This window comes from Arabidopsis lyrata, assembly GCF_000004255.2.
Source record: "Arabidopsis lyrata subsp. lyrata unplaced genomic scaffold ARALYscaffold_7, whole genome shotgun sequence".
NCBI lineage: Eukaryota > Viridiplantae > Streptophyta > Magnoliopsida > Brassicales > Brassicaceae > Arabidopsis > Arabidopsis lyrata.
Genome location: NW_003302549.1, coordinates 3,044,982 through 3,066,829, shown reverse-complemented (window position 1 = coordinate 3,066,829; position 21,848 = coordinate 3,044,982). Strand labels below are relative to the sequence as shown.

At 35.1% G+C, this 21,848-nt stretch overlaps 7 protein-coding genes across 7 annotated transcripts; 4 read left to right on the top strand and 3 right to left on the bottom strand.

The window, feature by feature from the left end:
- The first annotated feature begins 1,743 nt into the window (after nucleotides 1-1,743).
- LOC9305259 (40S ribosomal protein S29) lies at nucleotides 1,744-2,696 on the top strand. The gene is made up of 3 exons (XM_002869142.2): nucleotides 1,744-1,902; nucleotides 2,278-2,377; nucleotides 2,476-2,696. Exons 1-3 carry the CDS (start codon nucleotides 1,841-1,843, stop codon nucleotides 2,482-2,484), a joined length of 171 nt encoding a protein of 56 aa, XP_002869188.1. The 5' UTR covers nucleotides 1,744-1,840; the 3' UTR covers nucleotides 2,485-2,696.
- A 314-nt stretch (nucleotides 2,697-3,010) lies between these two features.
- LOC9303219 lies at nucleotides 3,011-4,859 on the top strand. Its single transcript, XM_021018974.1, has 2 exons — nucleotides 3,011-3,162; nucleotides 3,347-4,859. The coding sequence occupies exon 2, from the start codon at nucleotides 3,474-3,476 to the stop codon at nucleotides 4,500-4,502; it is 1,029 nt and encodes a 342-aa protein (XP_020874633.1). The 5' UTR covers nucleotides 3,011-3,162; nucleotides 3,347-3,473; the 3' UTR covers nucleotides 4,503-4,859.
- Nucleotides 4,860-8,001: 3,142 nt separating this feature from the next.
- Nucleotides 8,002-9,873, bottom strand: LOC9303218 (PXMP2/4 family protein 4). Its single transcript, XM_002867100.2, has 4 exons — nucleotides 9,370-9,873; nucleotides 8,876-9,104; nucleotides 8,487-8,611; nucleotides 8,002-8,333 (listed from the first exon to the last, which is right to left on the bottom strand). The coding sequence occupies exons 1-4, from the start codon at nucleotides 9,703-9,705 to the stop codon at nucleotides 8,244-8,246; spliced, it is 780 nt and encodes a 259-aa protein (XP_002867146.1). The 5' UTR covers nucleotides 9,706-9,873; the 3' UTR covers nucleotides 8,002-8,243.
- Nucleotides 9,874-10,866: 993 nt separating this feature from the next.
- LOC9305258 (probable prolyl 4-hydroxylase 9) lies at nucleotides 10,867-12,997 on the bottom strand. The gene is made up of 8 exons (XM_021019791.1): nucleotides 12,725-12,997; nucleotides 12,499-12,621; nucleotides 12,109-12,266; nucleotides 11,922-12,024; nucleotides 11,560-11,655; nucleotides 11,425-11,490; nucleotides 11,220-11,339; nucleotides 10,867-11,115 (listed from the first exon to the last, which is right to left on the bottom strand). The coding sequence occupies exons 1-8, from the start codon at nucleotides 12,836-12,838 to the stop codon at nucleotides 11,029-11,031; spliced, it is 867 nt and encodes a 288-aa protein (XP_020875450.1). The 5' UTR covers nucleotides 12,839-12,997; the 3' UTR covers nucleotides 10,867-11,028.
- Nucleotides 12,998-14,668: 1,671 nt separating this feature from the next.
- LOC9305257 (probable protein phosphatase 2C 63) lies at nucleotides 14,669-17,176 on the top strand. Its single transcript, XM_002869140.2, has 4 exons — nucleotides 14,669-15,287; nucleotides 15,574-15,950; nucleotides 16,303-16,539; nucleotides 16,629-17,176. Exons 1-4 carry the CDS (start codon nucleotides 15,029-15,031, stop codon nucleotides 16,896-16,898), a joined length of 1,143 nt encoding a protein of 380 aa, XP_002869186.1. The 5' UTR covers nucleotides 14,669-15,028; the 3' UTR covers nucleotides 16,899-17,176.
- A 226-nt stretch (nucleotides 17,177-17,402) lies between these two features.
- Nucleotides 17,403-19,174, top strand: LOC9303217 (zinc finger SWIM domain-containing protein 7). The gene is made up of 5 exons (XM_002869139.2): nucleotides 17,403-17,703; nucleotides 17,776-17,797; nucleotides 17,956-18,061; nucleotides 18,151-18,258; nucleotides 18,349-19,174. The coding sequence occupies exons 1-5, from the start codon at nucleotides 17,643-17,645 to the stop codon at nucleotides 18,448-18,450; spliced, it is 399 nt and encodes a 132-aa protein (XP_002869185.1). The 5' UTR covers nucleotides 17,403-17,642; the 3' UTR covers nucleotides 18,451-19,174.
- Nucleotides 19,175-19,190: 16 nt separating this feature from the next.
- On the bottom strand, nucleotides 19,191-20,562 carry LOC9305256 (uncharacterized transmembrane protein DDB_G0289901). The gene has a single exon (XM_021018225.1). The coding sequence runs from the start codon at nucleotides 20,493-20,495 to the stop codon at nucleotides 19,245-19,247; it is 1,251 nt and encodes a 416-aa protein (XP_020873884.1). The 5' UTR covers nucleotides 20,496-20,562; the 3' UTR covers nucleotides 19,191-19,244.
- Between the last annotated feature and the right edge of the window lie 1,286 nt (nucleotides 20,563-21,848).

The window sequence follows — 21,848 nt, the reverse complement described above, 5'->3', positions numbered from 1 at the left end:
TAGTTCTTAGTATTGTCTCTTGTTCTAAAAATTTCCGTCTATCTCGATTACTCCCGGTTTAATCGCTAGGTCCACTCTATCCGTCTCGATTAATGATTAATCCCCTAAAGAAATCAGTTAACCGATTACTCTCCGTCAAATCTGATTACTTCCCGTCTAATCTGATTACTCCCCGCATAATCTGACATACTCTGATTATTTTTAGAATGTAAGTATAAAAAAGCTTTTTATTTTTGTTATTCAATCATTTGAATTGAGAGTTTGTGATAATTTACAATAACTTATGTTCAAATTTTAATAAACATTATAAATTTATAATAAAAATCATAAAAATTTGTCTCAAAAATATATTTTTATGTGTATACTGCAATTTTCAAAACAATATTAGATTAATATATTTTAAAAATATTAAAATAACCTTAAAACTAATCCCCGATTAATCTCCGATTTTAATCCGATTTTCCGATTAATCACTAGGTCCATGCCGAACTCCCGACTAACGCCTAGCGATTTTTCGAACAAGGGTATTGTCTATTGATATTAAGAGCTGATATTACTTTTAATAATAATTTTGACATAATTTTTCAAGTAACTGGTTTTGTAATAGATTGTGATATTTCTCTTTCTGTTACTTCTAGATATCTTTAAGAAATACCTCTTTTGGATCTTGACAGCATTTTTTTGATTAACTTCTGAAAATCAAATACATAAAACATTCATATACCAAAAAAATAATATGGTTCACTCTGGATATTCTTCACCAATTAATTCTATACTTTTGACATTTCGTTTTTGTAACCTGTTAATTACAATTGACTTTTATCACCTATTAAATTATAATTGACTTTCGTTCAATGTATTTTAAATATTTTTTATTGTCTTTATTTTTGATGTTCACAGCTAAGGCATAAATAAGATGTACAAATGGAATTATCAAATTCAACTAAAATAAAATAAATCGAAGTACAAAATGGAGAACGGGAAAAGTCATTTTCATAGTATTTGGAGACTTAATTAAACAAAACTATGCACCACATACACAAATTCATACATATATCTATATGCATAACTTATATAAATTCACAACAGTCATAGTGTATTTGTATCTTTTAAAATCATTAGACACCGAAGCTGATATTTGTGACTGTTCCTTGTTCATTATATATATTTCTCTGTCGTTTTCTTAACTTCTACTTCTAATACTTTGACAGTTTTTTTTTACAAATTTAAAAGATTTGAAATCGCTTAGAACCAATCGTAATAAATATGACAACTTTACTGAAATCTTCCCCAAATCATATTGTTTTTTTAGTATTTTTTAGATATTAAAAAGCAAAAGTCATATTTATGAGTGATTATTGTAATTATTCCTAGTTTCACATCACTATTCAGAGCATTTTTCGTGTTGTAACATTTTTAAAATTTTGATTTTGCTATATATTTTAGATGTATTAGAAAAGTTTGAAGAAAAGAAATTCAACGTCATTAATGTACTAAAATCAACTTTAAAGATTTATTGATTATTTGTGAAAATTTATTCAGTTAAACTTAAATTGTTCCCGCGATTTTATAATCCGACAATTCTAAATAAGTGGGCCTGTAATATTCATATGACTTAAAAAGAAGAAGACTTAAATCCATTTAAATTGGGCCAGTAATATTCGGCCCATTATGGAATGAAAATGCGTTTCTTTTGGCTCTACTCGGACTTATTATATAAACTAACTATGAGCGCCGTCGCTTAGGAAAATTAGGGTTTTCAATTTTGTTTTAGAGTGTTTGTTGAATCGACGCCGCTGGTCCTCGTCTTCTAGCTTTGAGCTCTGAGGAATCGAAAATTATGGGCCACTCTAACGTTTGGAATTCTCATCCTAAAAAATACGGACCTGGATCTCGCTTATGGTAATGTTTCTTCTCTAATTGTGAAAAATAAAGCGACTTGTCATGTTTTTGATTTGTGTTTCTATAGCCTGCCTGTGTTTTCTGAATCTGATCTTCTACTGCGTAGTATTAGTGAATTGATTTGATCTGAGGAACACAAATTTCTGCTGATTTTAGTGTAATCTCTTAGTATTTGTAGAGTTTTCATTATAGAAATGTTGTAACTTTACTGTTACTGTTACTGTTAGATAGTCCTGGTTGATCTGGTTTCTTAAAAACTCAGGAGCGAAAAATTCATCTTTAAAACAGAATAAGTAGGAGCATGTTTTGTGGTCATGGTTTGTGTTGATTTTGAGGAATCTATTGATAAGCTTGAAATATCATGGATTTGTGTAGCCGTGTGTGCGGAAACTCCCATGGATTAATCAGGAAGTATGGTCTTAACTGCTGTAGACAGTGTTTCCGTAGCAACGCCAAGGAAATCGGTTTCATTAAGGTAAATAATATGTTGATGATTGTCTATTGTATCTCCCATGAGATTGACCCATTATGTTTCCTCACTCTCTTCTGGTTTTGTTTTCCTTTGTTTTGCAGTACCGTTAAAAGACCAATGGTGTTTATGAGGAGCAATCATTTGGTTGGGTTTTTTAAACTTTCAAGCTTTAAAATTGTAATGGATTTGATAAATGTTGAACTATTTCGATAACGCTTTTGAGCTGTTGAATCTTTTAGCTTCTTCCTTGTTTTGAACCCAGTCTTTGTTTTGAACCCAGTCTCTCTTTACTATTTGAGATGTGTGTTGCTATTATTACTCTGTTGATTGTGCTTGCTTAAGAACCATTTAACACTCTCTGTTAAAACGACCAAGTGACCAAGTATTTTGCAATGGTTGGTGGTATATTCACTAGCAGCAATGTGAACCAAACAAAGTATAAACAGCTGTTCACAGTTAACGATGTACTCAACGATTTATCACATTACAAGACAAGTGACAAACACATTAAAAGATAAATACATGAAGCAAATTTTATCTAACAAAATACAAAGTTTAGTCATAATGAGAAAACAATTTGAAGCTACAGTGTGAATACTTCCTTTTAAGTTTACGCACGTGTGAATTTGTCCAAAGTCCAACAGGTTTCTTAGTTTCTCTCACGTACGAAGAAGGAGACTTGGAACACGGAGAACCAAAAAACAGAAGAGAAGAGAAGATGAAACGAAGAAACAAACAAGATCATCCCTTTTGCCTTTAGGGCACAAAGGGGAAGCCTTTTTCACTGGGTATGTTTCTTCCCTAATCATCTATCTTCCCTCTTTCGATTCTCAAATCTCACGAAATTACCTCTCGCTTCGATTTCTTTCAATTTCTTCTTCGATTTCTCAATTCCTAGCTTACAGTCGATTGTTTCTTTACTCTCACTTTCGAAATTGTCCGAATTTTGATTCTCAGTATCTGATTTTTCAGGTATGTGTTAAGAATTTGGGGGTTTTAGGTTTTTGTTTCAGAAGAGAGAATCTGGGATCTTAAAAATCGAAACTTTGTAGATGTGGTTTTAGTTCAACACAAGTATAGAGTTGTGAAATTGTTGAAGATGGGATCAGATCAAGGTTCTTCCAGGTTAGATACGTTAGAGATTAAAGCTTTCATTTTCCGGGAAATTGGGCATCAAAGAGCTGAGAGTTACTTCCATCAGCTCGGAAGATTCTTTGCCTTGAAGATCACCAAATCTGAATTCGACAACTTGTGTATCAAGACCATTGGTAGACAAAACATCCATCTTCATAACCGTCTTATACGTTCCATCATCAAGAATGCTAGTGTTGCAAAGTCTCCCCCATCTAGATTTACGAAGAAAGGTGGGAGCTTTGTTAGATTTGGTAATGGGAATTCGAAGAACAGTCAAACTCAGCCGCTTTATGGAGATTCTGCGTTTTCTCCTTCGACTCGCAAATCCAGGTCAAGGAAGTTTAGAGACAGGCCAAGTCCACTTGGTCCACTTGGGAAGCCTCAGAGTCTAACTACGACAAATGAGGAGTCGATGTCCAAGGCACAAAGTGCTACTGAATTGTTGTCTCTGGGAAGTAGACCTCCCGTGGAAGTTGCGTCTGTGGAGGAAGGAGAAGAAGTTGAACAAATAGCAGGAAGTCCAAGTGTTCAGAGCCGGTGTCCTCTCACTGCTCCGCTTGGTGTTTCTATGAGTCTTAGGAATGGAGCTACTAGAAAGTCTGTTTCTAATGTGTCTATGTGTAGCAGTAGTTTCAACCGCGGGACTTGTCAGAACAACGGTGAACTACCTGATACAAGAGCGCTGAGGACTCGGTTGGAGAGGAGATTGGAGATGGAGGGGCTAAAGATGACAATGGACTCTGTTAGTCTTCTTAATAGCGGATTGGATGTGTTTATGAGAAGGCTGATTGAGCCTTGTTTGAGTTTGGCTAATACTCGATGTGGGACTGATCGGTTGAGAGAGATGAATTACCATTATACACAGCAAAGCAGAAGGCTTTCGTATGTATCGATGTCAGATTTTCGTGCTGGTATGGAGTTGAATCCTCAGATTCTTGGAGAAGATTGGCCTATGCATATGGAGAAGATCTGTTCCCGTGCTTCAGACAAGTAAAGAACAAACACCATAGGTTAGATACATAGCATTTGATTTTACTCTGATTGGGTACCTGAACCTGAAATTCTTCCCTAGAATTTGGGTTTGTGGAGAGTTTTCTGGTTTGAAAAAAGTTACTGGGATGGTTCAAGTTTCAATGGAAGAAGGTTTTGAAGAGAAGAAGGGTGGGTCTTCTTGATGTTGTACAAGTTCAGATAGTAGAGTGAGATTAAGTAGAGGTTTTTGAAGTAAAACGCCATTTGTTTAGCTGATTTGTTATTCTCTCGTGTATTTTTCCTTTGTTTGCTCTCTGATGTAACAAAATTAATAATGAAAGCAAAAAAGAAAAAAGGCCAGTTTGGCTTCTTGAAAAGATTTGTGTGAAGATTTCAATTGTCTGGTCAACAAAGTCACTAAATATTACATTGGTATGTTAAACCAAGACTGAAATTAAAAACTTTAAAACTATAACCGCAAGACATACTATGATACATGTCAAATGCTATGATTTGTTTTGAGCCAAAAACGCTAGTCAGAGACTCAGAGTAAGGACAGATCGAAATGAAATGGGAAGAACTTGAAAGTAATAAAATCCCACATAGGCCAATACATGACACCGTTTAACATCGTGGGAACTGGGAAGTAGGTCATTTTTCAATCTAGCAATTATCTCAGAACTGTTTTCACCTGAAAAAAGATATTGAAAATCAGAATTTCATGTCATTAAAACGAGCCTCAGATCAAATGTACAAAATGTACTTCAAATATAAACATGCGCATCGTTTATTACTTCAAATAGATCTTAAGATCCTTAAGCCCAGTATCATGCTTAGACTTGTGGAGGTCTAGGAGACGTTTAGAAAATATGGCTATGGCAATATGCTAATAAAGAAAATCATTATACTGAATTGATAAAAATATTGGTAACATTAACTGATATTGTAAAAGAAAATCAAAATAAGATATTATTCTTTTGTTTTAATATGTTTTTCTAAGAATATTCTTTGTTTTTCATTATACTAATAAAAAATATATATATATTAATAAAATAATATTATCTAGAAAAGATTTTCTTATCTTGAAAATGATTTTTCTCCGGCCGATAGTGTCTTGTGCTTTGGGGAAGAATCAAACGCATTCTTGGTATAGTCTTTGGCTTGAAGCCAAAGAAGAATAAGACCAATTTTTCAGCTACAATGTTTTTTTTGTTGAAAATACCCATGATAGTATCAGGGGCGGACCCACGTTGTAGAAATGGTGGCACGTGCCCCACACTAAAATTTTTTTTCCTTTAATATTTAGTATTAAATTTATTTATATGCCCTTCATGTTTAGTTTTTATTACACTAGTGCCCCATACTAAATATTGGGCTGATCCGCCCCTGGATAGTATCGTATTTCCCTGCATCTTCAAAAAAAAGTGGGAACAATTTGATTTAGGTTATATATATGAAGGGATCACTAGACAGAGCCGGTCTAGTATTTTCGAATGTCCTACGTAAATAATAAAGTAATATATATAAACAAGTCATACTAAATTAATAAAACAACTTTTAAATCCATAAACAATTTGTAGGGAAAGAAAAAATAGTAAAAATAAAATTATTTTTTTTTCAATTTCTATTCTTCAAAGCAAAGTCTTCCATTTTATAATTAAAGTCCCGTACCTTAACAAGCAAAAAAAATAAAAATAACAATGAAATCAATCAAAGAGAAAATTTTGTACATGTGTCTTTTTGTGAATATAGTTTTACATTCATACAAAAAGATTTTATTTTTGTTTTCGTTTAGTTTTTTTTTTCTAATCCAAAATTTTACTAAAAGTTTAGTAACAACCCACTTAGTTAATATTTTAATAATTTAAAAGCTTAAAATCCATATGAAATATAGTAAAAGAAAAGTCCACCAAAAATGAATTAATAACAAAATCTATAATATTTTATGTTTTTTATTAACTCTTTTATGGTATGATGAAGAAGGCATTATCTGATGAAAGTAGATAGGAGAGTGGTTTCTAGACAAATTTGGACAGATATAGTCTCCGACACCAATATTGTTGATTTTTGCTCCGCAAGCATTAGACACTAAGATATGTTTTGAAAGATCACTTAGATGAGTAGAAAATATATACATATACATTTGAGTTTGGCTCTTTACTTTTGACTTTATGATGTTACATATAGCTATATTACATAGCATTTGTCATTGTTTGACTTTCGGGTTACAAATAGCTATTCATAGCATTTTATGTAGTTTTCTCGCATTTTATGTAGTTTTCTCCTTCCTTGTTTGTTTTTTTGAGAACATCTTCAATGATGCTCTATACTTTGCTCTAAACTTCATATTTAGTACAAAATCACTCTAATGGTATTTTATATTTTGCTCTAAAAATAGAGATATAAATAGTATTGCTCCAAATTATAACTCTTTTATTTACAAAGTATCCTCTCAATTTTAATATATTATCATTTTATACATAAACAAAATTATATAATTACATTTTATACATGAATATGGGAGAAGTACACTAATAATGATGCTTGAATAAAAATATATTAATCATTCAATCTTTTATTTAGGTGTTGTAATGAAATTTAACATATTTTTAATAATATGGTTTTATTAGATATTTGTTTAATAATAAACTAAGTGGATAAAATTTGCAAATTTAAAGTAATGGACTATATGAGAAATTTAAATAAAATATTATAATAGAATATACTTGAAATATTGATTTTAGAGCAAAAAATAGAGTCAACTATTGGATCAAACCTTGCTCTATTTTTAGAGAACTCTAGATTTAAAGCAAAATATAAAGTCAACCATGGAGATGGTCTCATGTAACAAAATGCATTGCAGGAAACAATGCATTTGGACATCTTGTACTCTTCATTTCTAAATCACACAAAGGCCAATACAAGACACCATTTGGCATCCTTTGTGGGAAGTATGTCCCTTTTCAATCTAGCAATTATCTTTGAACCGTTTTCACCTGAAAAAATAATTGAAAATCAGACTTTGACGTCACTAAGACAAGCCTAAGACCAAATTTTAACAACAATCCCTACTAATCAGACGCCATTTAGAGAAAGAATGTAACATCAAACAAATTGCTCTATAGACTTTGAAAAAAAACCATTTAATGTTTTTTCAAGAACAGTTGGAAGCTTTACCCTTTAGGGCTTGCATTAAGTGAGAAGAAAACAACATTAATGGCAGGCCCGTAGACGGTCTGGCCCATGACCATTTTCTTAAACGTTGTGATCAAATCTCGTTTTGGGAAGAGTCTTGACATGAGATTGAACTGAGTGAGAGTAAAACAATTATTAACTGAGTATAAGATTTAGAACAAAAACCAAATTTTAGCATACATAGCATTTGGTTTGAGGTTTGACTCCATTGGTCTCGTGTAATTTTCCGTCTTTGTTAGCCATACTGATGTAACAACGATTAATAGAAAAGACTTGTGTCAACAGTTTCATTTGCCTGGTCAAAGACTCAAAAAGTTGATAGAAGCTAAAGAACCACCATTTTACTCAAATATTATATGTAATACTAAACATAGAAGTCAATTAAATCTAAGAGTGTAAGACATGTCCAAATGCACAGTTTTTCCCAAAACTCTTTACATTATATCCTCCTAAAATCTGGAGAGAGGAAACAAAGAATGTTGAAGAATGCTCTGTTTCTTTTTAGTAAAAGTTTTTTTTGGCTTCATTTCTTCATTTTTAAACTGAGAGAGTTTCCCAGAGAGCTTTTTCAAATTGCAATGGCTGTTGGCTTCGCACGGCTTGCCATATAAGTTATGTAGATTGTCCATAAATATGAAAACGAGTTGCTCACAAGTGGCTGCAAGACAAAAAGAAACCAGAATTCAGTTGATAACCAAAACTGAAGATAAGACAAAATAAATGCAGCAAATATATGACCTGTCTTAAATCAAAAGGTTAATCAAAGCGAGTCCAAACTGAAAACAAAATGCAAGTAATCAAGCATACATACCTGTAAATGAACTGGGAAGAACTTGAATGTAATAAAATCACACAAAGGCCAATACATGACACCATTTAGCATTGTGGGAAGTAGGTCCCTTTTCAATCTAGCAACTATCTCTGAACCGTTTTCACCTGAAAAAATAATTGGAAATCAGACTATGATGTCATCTAGAATAGCCTAAGTTCAAATATTTAACAACAACCCCCACTATTCAGATGCCATTTAGAGAAAGAATGTAACATCATCAAACAAACTACTCTAAACCAGCACAAGATTGAAGGTCAACAGGATCTAGAGTTTGAGAAAAAATCATATTTTTTTGATGTTGCTCAGAGAATAATATACACCTTGAAAACGAACCAGTTGATATTTTTCAGATACAGTTGAAAGCTTACCCTGTAAGGCTGCATTCAGTGAGAAGAAAACAACATTCATGGCAGGCCCGTAGACGGTCTGTCCCATGGCCATTTTCTTAAACGTTGTGATCAAATCTCGTTTTGGGAAGAGTCTTGACATGAGATTGAACCAATAGTGAAGCGTAGGACCCAAGATTAATAACCCATATCCTGCCATCCTTGCTGTTCTTACCAAGTCATAAGACTCCACTGAAGCTTGTGGAATTGTCTGTTGAAAGATCAAACACTAGCTTTAAGTCACACATTTATTAACAACGATACAAGCACAGTAATTCTTCTCCTATCTTAAATCTCCATGGAGATACACTCATTTCTACGATTTCCGTTTGTTAAAAAGAAATAATGAAATCTGAGTACATATATAATGTCAAAATTCAGTCTTTAACTTGAAGAACATCATCACACTTCACAGAACATCTAAAATCTGATTTTTAGGCTTAGAAAACCGAAATAAGATGAATTTATGAAATTACCTGCGAAGACAAGTCGGCGGCTATGTAAATAAGGGAGGACGTGACGGATTTGGTCAGAACCGGCCGCGATTTCACCATTCCCAAATACCATCCGATGAATCCTGCAGTAGAGACCGTCGAAGAAGACGAAGAAGTACAGAAACCAGAGACTCCGGTTTCCTTTGCTTTCCCGAGAAACTGAGGCGTACGATTATAAGGCCTCGACTGCAATCGCCGGATGTTTCCTCCTGTCGGTAAAGGGTCGAGCTTTCCGAAAGGATTCGCCGTCGCAGTTAGCTTTAACCGGAAGATCCGAGCGGCTTCGAAGGCAGCGTTTCTAAACAATGCGCCGGTCATTGTCGTGTGATGGCTCCGAGAGTTTTGGGGGTTCAGGGAAGGGTTTTATATATAACGGCGGTGGAGAAGAAGAAACAGAGCTCTGTTTTTATTTTGGTTTTTAGTTTAAATACCAAAAAAGAATGAAACACACCATTTGTACTTTCGCGAGTATAAAGGTTTTTCTACTCACGCCTCGTACCATTGCAATCGTTCTTAATAAATTAATAATTTTGTTTTTAATATAAATTAATCATGCATTTTCTAAACACAGAATTGTCGAGATCTTCCCAACAAAACTAAGTTAATAACTAAATCTTTGGTGAAAAGTGAAAACTATAGTGTTACTTAACACATTGATTACTGTTATTAGTTTACTTAGCTAATCACTCAATGAACTCAATAGCCAAGCCAAATTACTAGAGAAAATAACCTTTTCTATGTTAGGCGAAGGAGAGAGGCCTCAAGTCTGAAGAGCGCGTGACCGGAAAAGGTGGACGGGTCTAAAGCCAAACATCCCCAAACTGTTTCTGATCTGTAGTGTTCTAGCCTTCTAGATTTGTGTACACGTCGTGTTCACATTGGCTAGTGTCGACGTCATCACTTCTGACACGTAAAACTTAACTCAGTGACGCTAACCTTTAATAGAAGCCACGTGTTGCTTTCGTGTCCCAAGTTCCGACTTTGTGCCACTTTTTATGAACTCTTATTTTAATATATGTAGTCAAAAAGAACGTACATCATTGAAGAGTTTTTCTTTTGGAAGATTCTCTTCTTTTCTGTCGGCAATATTTGGAAGATTCTAAACCAAACTAATCGCAGATGATGTCACACACAAAAACAAACTAATATCGTTATCATTCATGCGTCTACTACAAAAACTCCCATAAAAGTAGTAAATGCTGTGTAGATGGCACAGATACATAAACTATATTTCTACTTTATAAATAGGAATTTGTAGAAAACATTTAAAAAATAAAACAGAACACGTTGTGTTGTAACAAGAAATCCTCGACTAAACGGCCATCAAAACCAAGTAAGCATAACACCCAGATCTATCGACACTACTCATGACTCTTGTGTTACTCTTACGAGTTCTTACTTAAAGTTGTATATTTCTTTTACTGATATATCAAACAAAAAGAAACGTCTATTTGTTCAACGGATATTTCCAACCGTTCGTTATCAGGTTTTAATATTTGTATCATTCACATTATAAGAAAACTCGATAGTTACACTGTTTTGGCGAAGAACTATACACGATCTAGGGATCCAGCAGCAGAATTTCAGTCAAAAGATAGAAGCTGTGAGATACAGTATATTGAAAAGAAAAAAACCCCTAACTTATTCTTCCTGGTCTTGGTCTCTGATCCATTTGGTCGCCACCCATTTCTCTCCTTTGGTCACCGGGCAGCTCCCGTGAAGCGAAGTCTGCAGAAGCATTGCAACCATAGGCAAAAATTTACTATTAGCATGAACCAATCCAAGGAATTGGAGTCAAGAGCAGAAATGAAATGTGTTCAAACTTTGTTTACCTGATCAATCGTTCCATTTGGAAACACGGAATAAAAAAGTAGACCATCTCCTTTCCGAGGCTTTACTTTCAACCCAATGCATTGCTTGTAATCGTATCCGGTGCCCATATTAGAACCGTTCTGTTAAATCGAAAGCGTTTAAATGGAATCAAAACTAACGGAAGGGTCTTAATAATAAGTATGCAATGCTATATTATAAACTGACCTCAAATGGGAACATGGTTTCACCGCCTTCTTCAACATCAGATAAGTACAACAGGAAGGAAGCAATCTGCGTAAAATCAAATGAGGTCTCGGGTACTAAAGAAAGCTAAAAATATGACAGATTTAAGGATTTTACCCTTTGGCTTGATTGTGGTCCATATTCTGTTGGGTTGAACACATCATAGTGGGAATCATACTTTTGGCCAAGTTCATACCGTAAAATATTGAATGACTGCCAAAAACATAAAATCTCGTATGTCAATCTTTAGGAAATTCACCACTCTTTTTGCAACATCTCAATATTGAATGTTGTTGATTTCATAAATCTGGATCCAAGATTTTGCAATCTCGAAAAAGGTACTATTTAAGGGGGTGATAAGCACTCAACCAAAGACCAAGCAATGTCAATAAAAGCCTATTATTGCCACTTTCAAGGTAATCAAAACAACATGCCTCAGGTTTATGATTCACATAGGATTGGGAAGTAGAGAATCAAACCTCTCCATGGGACCTTGGGATCATCGTAGCTCTTGCGATTTTCCTTTCAACAAAATCCAGAGCGCCAGTACTGTCTTCTGAAGCACTGATAAAAGTTCCTGAGCTGTAACAACACACCAAGCAAAAACACTGAGGCTACTGATGAATGTTTGATTGAAGACAATGCAAGAAAGAAAGAAAGAAAGACCTTGTTCTAGTGCCCTTAGTGTTCTCAGCAGTTTCTCCTTTCCGGAGAGCCAATGCAGAAGGCTTCAGATTAACCTTTGCCCTCTCAATAATAGCTTGGCATTGTTCTGCAGTAGCAAAATTCGGAAAATATATAGCCCTAGGTCTCCAACTAAGTACCTGCCATTTTAAAACCAAATAATCCATAAAGATGAAGCACTGAATATCACTACTTGCCTCATTTGACCAATTGCTAGGAACCCAATAATCTCACACTCTTAGTCACACACATGAACATAAAAACAAACTTCAATTAGATCATCAAATGCGCAATCTTGCCCTAACTTAACGATTTCAGCTCAATAACCAATCCAAACATCTTAAAAGTCTAAAATTAGCAACAAAATCGGACCTGAAAAGGAATCGATCCAACAGATTCTTCTCCAGTAACACCATGAGGCATCGAGCCAGTATCTTCTTCCCCATTCTCCACCATCTCCAACATTCTCAACCTGGGTTTAACACGAGGCACATTCTGATCCCAAACATAGAACCCTCGATTAGTCACAAAACTGAGTTAAAGACTCCACCAATCGAATCTAAAGAACACAGTTTTAAAGATCAGCGAGTTTCCACACCTGAGAAAGTAGAGTGGAACCATAGAAACCGACGAGGAAACAGAGAGAACAGAAGACGATGACTGTGGCTAACCCTAGCTTCTTCCTCTTGTAGCTCTTCAATCTGCTCTTCATCGAGCCTTCTTCCGTCCGATCAGATTAAGTTTCCGATGGAAATCTTCGCCGGCGTAAACGAACCTCAAAATCGGGACGCTTTTCGTCGAAGCACCACAAATTTCTATTTAAATATTGTTTTATAATTTAATGATCAGATCTCGTTGACCAATTTGTCGTTCTATTGACTGGTCAACACATACCAAAAATGATTGAAGTTTGGTTACACATTTCTATTGAAGTTTGGTTGCGCATAGTGTTTAAGTTTTGGTTCGATGGAACTTCAAAGTTATTGTGAACTTGTGATTTCAATTAGGTGGGCTTCTTTTGAGTTGTTTTGCTTCATTCAGGCTGTCGAAAATGACTTGGAATCAATCTTAGAATAATAAAATGTAAGCTGAATAATTCAGAATGAAGTGCAACATTGGATTGTGTTTATGGTTAAAAAGGAAACAGTTTTTTTTTTTTTAATTTACATATACATTTTTAGAGGAGCTATTACTTATTTATACTCCTAAATCCTTGAGTTTTGACTTATTTACATTCCAATCTATAGAAATCTGTTACCACTGTCTTAAATGCTTTGTCGGAGTCCCAATGTAGTACTCCTTCTGTTTCACAAAGAGTGTCATTTTAGAGTTTGATTTTTGTTTCACAAAGAGTGTCATTCTACATTTTCAATGTGATTTTTACACATAATTTTTTGATTTACTTTCAACTTAAAGCTACTTTTCATTGAATTTAAATCATTAATCACTTATTAAATAAGAACATATATAATTCAATATTTTCTTAATTTGTGTGCAATGTGTCAAAATGACACTCTTTATGAAAAGGAGAGAATACTAATTAGGTTTTTTTTGTTTAATGAATCTCGTATGCATCGGTATAATATGAGTGGATATGTATATGTTAAAAAAAAAAACGAATGGATCTATATGATAAAAAATCACCCTATCAATGTGATCGATCATTGGCTGTAAAATTGGAAGACATTCACACTCAAGATGTCTTTATCAAAAAAGTTCGACAACTTGAGCCAATAAACTTCCAATTGCCTCCGCGTATCTTCATACAAGTCCGTCCACGTCAATTTCTTAATCCCAAAATCCAACCTTTTTATAATAACCAAATACAAATGTGCCACTTGTAATTAAATAAATTACTCATAAGCAATAATATTCACCGTTTTATTAGTATGCTCTAGAACACAACACATAAAGTAAAGTTTGACCAGAATACTATTTTTTCTTATACCGGAAACGGTAACGTGACAATAAAATTAGATTAATAATAATATAGATACTAAGATGACAAGGTTATTAGCAAGAAATTGTATTCAGTAGTTATCCGTCTTTCTTAGTTGACAAGCAAATATATCAGCTACACGTTGGCTACGGCTTACTCATCCTTTACCCATTCATCATTCTCTCATTACAACAATTTCCCACTAATATAAGAAAAAAAAAAAGACACAAGATAGAATCTAGTTATTGCTATTTGGAGACGATGTAAACATTTTGTAGACATGAACAATTTAAATTTTGATTCTTTCCTCATTGTTAGACATGAATTAATATTTCAAAAAGGGCCTACTTTTTCTAAATAATGTTCAGACATTGACGCTGTATATTACTTATTATACACTACATTAATATAAGAAGACATAAAAGTAGCTGTTGATTTTAGATATTGTTTTGGTTGGACCGAATCAGAACTTTAAGTTTTTTGAATTGTTCCAGAAGAAAGATATTTATTCCCTAAAATATACGGCAATGACGTTTTTGTTTGACCCAAGTTTTTGTCTATTTATTGAGAAAATAAAGCCAAAATGGAGAAGGGAAAGAAAAAAAACAACGCGTTGAAACAACTGCAAATAAAAGGAGAAGTGAACGGCAAAATTATAACAAAACGACGCGTAGTCTACATAAGATTCTAAGGAACGGCACAAGTCCAAGTCATCTCTATCAATCTTCTTCTTCTTCTTCTTCTTCACGCGGTTTTTTTTTTTCTTTATTCACCAACTCAACACACACACGAATCCCTTAAAACCGATCAGATCAAACAAAAACGAACGAATCAAAATTCAATCAGAAGAAACCTTTCGATTTCTCTCATCCAATCGAATCCGAAATCTTGTTCATTTTGTTCTCTTTCTCTCTACTCCACTGCACTCAGAATCTTTCTGTATAGAAAAACCCTAAGTAGGTGATGTTGCGAGCTTTAGCACGGCCTCTCGAACGGTGTTTGGGAAGCAGAGCTAGTGGTGATGGTTTACTCTGGCAATCGGAATTGAGACCTCACGCCGGCGGTGATTATTCGATCGCGGTGGTTCAAGCCAATTCCAGGCTGGAAGATCAGAGTCAGGTTTTCACATCTTCTTCTGCTACCTACGTCGGCGTATACGATGGTCATGGTGGACCTGAAGCTTCTAGATTCGTTACCAGACATCTATTTCCTTATATGCACAGTAATAATCCCACTCTTCCTTCTCAAAATCAAAACTTGTTTAAGGATACTTACTTCTTTTGACTCTTTTGACTACGTTTTTGATGGTCAAAATTATGTGATCTTTATTGCCTTGATCATTCCAATATAAAAAGATTTGGTCTTTGTGAACTTATTTAAATTTGTATACTCACTTTGCTCCGTTAACATGTTCAGGTTTTGTGGTGCTGTAATTTGCCTCTTGAATTGATTTTGTAAGAAATCATGTTCTTGATAGTGAATTAACAGGATTGTTTTCATGATTGCAGAATTTGCAAGAGAACATGGGGGACTATCTGTAGATGTTATTAAAAAAGCATTCAAAGAAACTGAAGAGGAGTTTTGTGGTATGGTTAAACGTTCCCTTCCCACGAAACCGCAAATGGCTACTGTGGGATCTTGCTGTCTTGTTGGTGCGATCTCTAATGACACACTGTATGTTGCGAATCTTGGGGACTCGAGAGCCGTTCTTGGAAGCGTTGTTTCAGGGGATGATAGTAGTAAGGGTGCCGTAGCTGAACGGTTATCTACTGATCATAACGTTGCTGTTGAAGAAGTGAGAAAGGAGGTGAAGGCACTTAACCCTGATGATTCACAAATCGTCATATACACACGTGGAGTTTGGCGGATTAAAGGCATTATTCAGGTATAACTTAGTTTTGCTTACTTGCGTGTGATTACATAGCATCTATCTGTGATGAAGATTTATGATTGTGTTTTCATATTTAAAAGGTGTAATCTGATATTGTTTTTTCGTTTCTCTTTTCATTTATATAAATGGGGGCTTGCAATGTTCCAGGAATCCGTCACACGGGCTCCTGCAACGTTTCTTCCCCAGTGGATTTTGTGCTTTTCTAAGAATTCCCGGTAGTCAGAGCTCTACATGATAATGAAGATACATGCTTTTTGGTTGCTTGTATTCGTTAATGACCTTTTCGTGAATGTTGAGTTCGTTGTATATTAGTTAGCTAAATCGTTTTATATTCGCTTCTTTGTAGGTATCGAGATCAATTGGGGATGTATACTTGAAAAAACCAGAGTATTACAGGGACCCGATTTTCCAGCGACATGGAAATCCCATTCCTTTGAGGAGACCAGCGATGACAGCCGAACCCTCCATTATAGTAAGGAAGCTTAAGCCACAGGACTTGTTTCTGATATTTGCATCAGATGGTCTCTGGGAACATCTTAGTGATGAAACAGCCGTAGAAATCGTGCTCAAACACCCAAGAACTGTAAGTTTTCCCTAAACTCAAGAGCTTTGTATCTTTCACCTTTCTGTTAGCTACTTAGTTTTTTTTTTTTAACTCTCTGTGATCTACAGGGGATTGCACGAAGACTTGTAAGAGCAGCTATGGAAGAAGCGGCAAAGAAGAGAGAAATGAGATATGGAGATATAAAGAAAATAGCCAAAGGAATTCGACGACATTTCCATGACGACATAAGCGTTGTTGTAGTTTATCTAGATCAAAAGAAAACCAGTTCATCGAATGGTAAATTGGTCCAGCAAGGAGGCATCACCGCTCCACCGGATATCTACTCGTTACACTCTGATGAAGCAGAGCAACGACGGTTACTCAATGTGTTATACTGACCCTTTGATGATGATAAAATGGTTGATTGGGAAAGATCCGAATAGGGAGAAAACTTGTTTACATATTTGTTTATTTGTTTTTCTACGAACAATTGTTTTATTTTATTTTATTGAATAGTGGAGTTGGATTTGCATATTCTTTTACCAGCAAAGAAGGTTGAAACCCTCTTCTTTTGGGGCAAAGCAGTTTTGCTTTTGACAAACAATACTTTTGTAAGAAATCTAGTGTGAGAAACCGTTGAGGACACTTCAAATTGTTATTTTATGACTTGTAGAGAGATTAGTGTATTTGTGATACCGTTGAGGACACTTCAAATTGTTATTTTATGACTTGTAGAGAGATTAGTGTATTCGATCACAAACCAAAATAAGGCAATAAAATTTCAAATGTAGCCGAAATTTTGGAAAATATTCATGACCGAAAGTGTGGGAAACCAAAGGTTTCGATATCACTTATCTTAACCAGAACTGAACCGAACTAATCACTTCCTAATCGAACCAAATTTCAACGTGGCCCAATTTCTTAAAACAAACCGATATTCCAAACTTCAGATCCAAATCAAACCGATAGAACTGAGTGCCCGAATTGAGCAATTCGAAACAAACCAAACCGAAATTGAATTTGGTCAAATTTCTAAACCGAATTGAACACGAGCGCTTTTTGAGAATGTGAAATTGAGCAGCAATTCAAACACAAAATTCAACAAATTCAGAAGAACTTCCCACGGAAGAAAAAGCAAAACGATGAGCGTCACTCTTTTGGTCGCAGAGGCCGTTTGGTCGAACATTGAATCAACCGGTTCAGGTACTTCTTCTCTCTTTCCTTTTCCTTTTTTACGACATTTTTCCGTTGAATTTTCCTTTTTCTTTTTTGCAGTAACCGAAGAACAGCTCTCAAGGTCAGTTTCCCCAAATCCAATTGCTTCTTATACTTGCTTGATACATAGCTGAGATTCTTTATTGTTTTCCCCACAAAGATCATCAATTTTTGTTCAGCCCTTTAGTATGTAGGCATGAGTATGGTTAGGGTTTTATCGATTTAATTTTGCAAATCCAGCTTGCATTTGTTATTTGGTAAGAATCTTGAGAAAGCCACCAGAATAATCGACAAGAGAGGTGTTAAGAAAATCTCTGGCTTACCCAGTGGAAGATCCATCTTTCAGGTCTCATCATCAACATTTCCCTCTGGTGAATAAAAAGCACTCAGATTTGATTATCTAAGAAGATTTGTTTTGTTTGTTTGTGTTTTCAGGTTGTGGGAGAATCTCAGAAGAGAGAAGAGTATCTCTGCTTCCCAGGAGATTACTGTGGATGTTATTCTTTCTTCTATGATGTTGTTAGCAGAGGAGAGCACCAATGTGTAAGATTTTTTAATCAGATCATTCCTTTATTATGTCTAGAGATTCTGTATCTTATCTTACTGACTTGTTATTACATTTCGTTTGGCAAGTGTAAACATCAATTGGCTGCGAGGTTGGCTTCTTCTTTGGGTACATACAGTGGAATCGAGGTTTCAGATGACCATCTTGCCTTGATGCTCTCAAAGATCTGAAGCTTTCAATACAAGTACATGTCTTAGGCTATATATGCCAGTAACCTGGGAATGATCTGTGTCTTTGAGAATTATGCGGATCAAGATTCTTCACATGTTTGATGAACAATGTTGCTTCGTCTTCTCTGTTTAACTTGCTGTATATATCCATCAACAATGGAGTTATAAGTTTTCTGGTTTGGTCTAATTGAGGCGATAGTTTCTCAAACATTAGTAAGTACTAATGAAGGTGTTATAGGTGATTTTCTTTAAATCAAAAACTTTAGCAGCTTCCTCATGGAGCGAGCCTTGTTTGCATCTTGTAAGAGTGTTTTAGGTAATTGTATCATAAGTCTTGAATTGCAACATTTTGAACTTCTTAAGTCAGTGGAAGAAAACTATTAACTTTGTAAAAGTAGTATTCATGCATAAAACTTTTAATGACCCGTATAACAAAGATTAATTAATCAAAAAGCGTAGAATAAACCACATGGTGGTGGGCGAGTGGTTCTCGTTTGGTTGGAAGGATCGCCCTGTTGGTCTAGGCCAGGGATCGATCCTCCCCAGACGCAGTTTCGCTCTCTCACTCCTGTGGTCACCTGGGAATTTACCTGCGGACTTGCTCAGGCGTCCCAGACCACCAGTTTATCAGGGTGCCCTTAAGTGGAGGCTTAAAAATTCCTGTGACGCGGGCTTAGGCTCAGTGGGCTAGTCAGATCACTGTGTGGTCTGGATACTGGGTTATAAAAAAAAAAAAAAAAGCGTAGAATAGAAACATACTCAAAGTTCAAAGAAAAGAACAAGTGGATTTAGAGTTAATGTGAAGAAGGGTGGGGAATCGGGTGGATAGAGAACTTCATGTTGTGGTTGCAGCCTATATGGTCTCCACTGACGAAGTAGTAAGTCTGAACCTTACGGAGAAGCAATTTGAAGCCTCTTGATGATGAACCTCCTCGTGCCACCAGCTTCTTGCCTCTGGCCACATCGCATCTCTTGAAGCTCTTCATGTCTGGGAGCAAGTAGACGTCGTTCTTCTTCTTGCTATGGTGCTTCGTCATGGATTGTGTTCGATCATCATTGTTGTACGTGAAAACAAGAACATCGTTGACGTAGAATGGGGCATGCTTTGAACTCCATTCTGTGTAACCGTATCCGTTTTTCCATACAGTAACCGCAATCTTTCTTCCAGCCGGTATTGGATTCGTGTGGTTGTGTGTAGAACCAACGATGCTTGAGTGGTTTGAGCCAGAGCTGTGATTGTTGTGTGTAGAACCAATGATGCTCGAGTGGTTTAAGCCAGAGCTGTGACCGTTGTATGTAGAACCAACGATGTTTGAGTGGTTTGAGCCAGAGCTGTGATTCTTGTGTGTAGAACCAACGATGCTCGAGTTGTTTGAGCCCGAGCTGTGATTGTTGTGTGTAGAACCAACGATGCTCGAGTGGTTTGAGCCCGAGCTATGACTGTTGTGTGAAGAGCCAGTGCCGCTTGAGTGGTTAGAGCCAGAGCTGTGACTGTTGTGTGTAGAGCCAGTGCCGCTTGAATGGTTTGAGCCAGAGCTATGACCGTTGTGTGAAGAGCCAGTGCCGCTTGAATGGTTCGTGCCAGAGCTATGACGGTTGTGTGTAGAGCCAGTGCCGCTTGAATGGTGTGAGCCAGAGCTCCTTCCCCAACCCCAGTTTGTATCTGTTCCGTCGGAGCTCCATCCCCAACCCCAACTTGAACCATCCGAGTTGGAGTCTGAACCACCTGAACCCGAGCCAGAAGAACCGCCAGAGTTGCCGGAGCTCCATCCCCAACCCCCGTTCGAACCAGATTGGTCAGAACCCCAACTCCAGCTCCACGCTTCAGCACTCCCGGAGAAGACGAACGCAGTAACCAGGAGGACTACGAGTAACTTACGTGCCCAATAGAGACCCATCGTGTCTTCTTCTTCTTTGACAGATTGATTGCTTTCTTCTTCTTCTTCTTTTTGTTTTTTGCTTTTGTGAGTTTTAGAGTTTTGAGGTTCTGTATTTATAGAGTAGTGAGAGTCGGTTCCCAATTTGGTTTGAACTATGAATTTCATTATTTAGTGTATATATATTTCTCCTTTTACTAATAGTAATAGGATATAAAAAGTGGATAAATGTAGCTGTAGATATTATTGTTTAAATTTTGATGACTCTATTTTTTTTTTTTTGATATACTATAAAAAAAATGGCTTAACTTTCCAATTCCCGTTTTACATTAGTCTTTAGTTTATGCAAACAGAAATAAGAGTCTGACAATGTGCTACGAAAATTTTGTTTAATTTTGACCCGGAAATCTTCAATCGGATCTTTCCTTATTTTTGACAAAATTAAAAAACGAAAATTAATCAATAAAATCTAAAAAATATATATTTTCTCAACTAATTACTATACCTAAACTCTTTATTTATGGCATATTCTCTACAATTTTTATAGATATAGAAATCAAATATGATTATTTAGTGCTAATATAACAAATTTGAACTAATTTCCTAAAACCTCTCTACCTAATTAAAACATAAATATATGATTCTCATTTTACTTTTATATGATCTTATATTTATATTATTTTGAACTATTATAAAATATATATACTTAATAAAAAAATTTGATTTTTTCTGCATATGCTATGATTCAAATTTTTTAAAACGGACATATTACTCAATCGATGAAGAAAAAAGTATGTGTACAATCTATATTAACATTTTTGAAAAACAAATTTGCGCGTTTAATCAAGTCGTATTTTTTTTTTTTTACTCTGACCCGGAATTGAGTCATTCAGATATTTTCTTAATTTCTACAATTATCTAAAACGGGACAATATACCACAGTGAAATCTTAAAATTAACAAATCGAAATACAATTATTTAGTATTTTAATATACATTTTAAAAACATTTTTACGGGTTGGTCTAAAAACACACACTAATTTGAAATATATATATATATATATATTATAGAAACTATTTGAAAGCAAACTTTTAAATTGACTCGAATTATATGTCTTTTAAATAAAAGTGTTATTAAAAGAAATAACAAAATGATGTTTAATTTTACGGGACATGATTATATGGTGGGACGGGTCGGATTTGGATTGATATTAATACGGGATAATATATCACGGGTGAAATCCTGGGATTAACAAATCAAAATACAATTATACAATTTTAAACACAAAACAAAACAAATACAACTTAAAATTTTCATTTTTAGTTACAACGCATGTGACTCGCAATGTACAACAAAAAATATTATATACAACAAATTCATCAGTTTATAAAAAACAAAAAAAATTAAATAATTAACCCGCGGTGTAGCGCGGGTAACAATCTAGTTTCGTAAGCATATTTGCAAGAAGTAAGTGACATTTAGCAAGGATATAGTATAAAGTTTTGTTTGATATTCAAACTC

Bases quoted from the DNA above. Each gene is read 5' to 3' on its own strand.
- LOC9305259 (XM_002869142.2), top strand. From the start codon at position 1,841: ATGGGCCACTCTAACGTTTGGAATTCTCATCCTAAAAAATACGGACCT. The intron at 1,903-2,277 runs GTAATGTTTCTT...GGATTTGTGTAG, and splicing joins GGACCTGGATCTCGCTTATG to CCGTGTGTGCGGAAACTCCC.
- LOC9303219 (XM_021018974.1), top strand. From the start codon at position 3,474: ATGGGATCAGATCAAGGTTCTTCCAGGTTAGATACGTTAGAGATTAAA.
- LOC9303218 (XM_002867100.2), bottom strand. From the start codon at position 9,705: ATGACCGGCGCATTGTTTAGAAACGCTGCCTTCGAAGCCGCTCGGATC. The intron at 8,612-8,875 runs GTAAGCTTTCAA...TTATTTTTTCAG, and splicing joins ACTGAATGCAGCCTTACAGG to GTGAAAACGGTTCAGAGATA. The intron at 8,334-8,486 runs GTATGTATGCTT...TTTGTCTTGCAG, and splicing joins TCTTCCCAGTTCATTTACAG to CCACTTGTGAGCAACTCGTT.
- LOC9305258 (XM_021019791.1), bottom strand. From the start codon at position 12,838: ATGAAGAGCAGATTGAAGAGCTACAAGAGGAAGAAGCTAGGGTTAGCC. The intron at 12,025-12,108 runs GTCTTTCTTTCT...GTGTTGTTACAG, and splicing joins ACTAAGGGCACTAGAACAAG to CTCAGGAACTTTTATCAGTG. The intron at 11,116-11,219 runs GTAAACAAAGTT...ATGCTTCTGCAG, and splicing joins CAAATGGAACGATTGATCAG to ACTTCGCTTCACGGGAGCTG.
- LOC9305257 (XM_002869140.2), top strand. From the start codon at position 15,029: ATGTTGCGAGCTTTAGCACGGCCTCTCGAACGGTGTTTGGGAAGCAGA. The intron at 15,288-15,573 runs GTAATAATCCCA...TCATGATTGCAG, and splicing joins TCTATTTCCTTATATGCACA to AATTTGCAAGAGAACATGGG. The intron at 16,540-16,628 runs GTAAGTTTTCCC...TGTGATCTACAG, and splicing joins TGCTCAAACACCCAAGAACT to GGGATTGCACGAAGACTTGT.
- LOC9303217 (XM_002869139.2), top strand. From the start codon at position 17,643: ATGAGCGTCACTCTTTTGGTCGCAGAGGCCGTTTGGTCGAACATTGAA. The intron at 17,798-17,955 runs GTCAGTTTCCCC...TTGCAAATCCAG, and splicing joins ACCGAAGAACAGCTCTCAAG to CTTGCATTTGTTATTTGGTA. The intron at 18,259-18,348 runs GTAAGATTTTTT...TCGTTTGGCAAG, and splicing joins GCAGAGGAGAGCACCAATGT to TGTAAACATCAATTGGCTGC.
- LOC9305256 (XM_021018225.1), bottom strand. From the start codon at position 20,495: ATGAAATTCATAGTTCAAACCAAATTGGGAACCGACTCTCACTACTCT.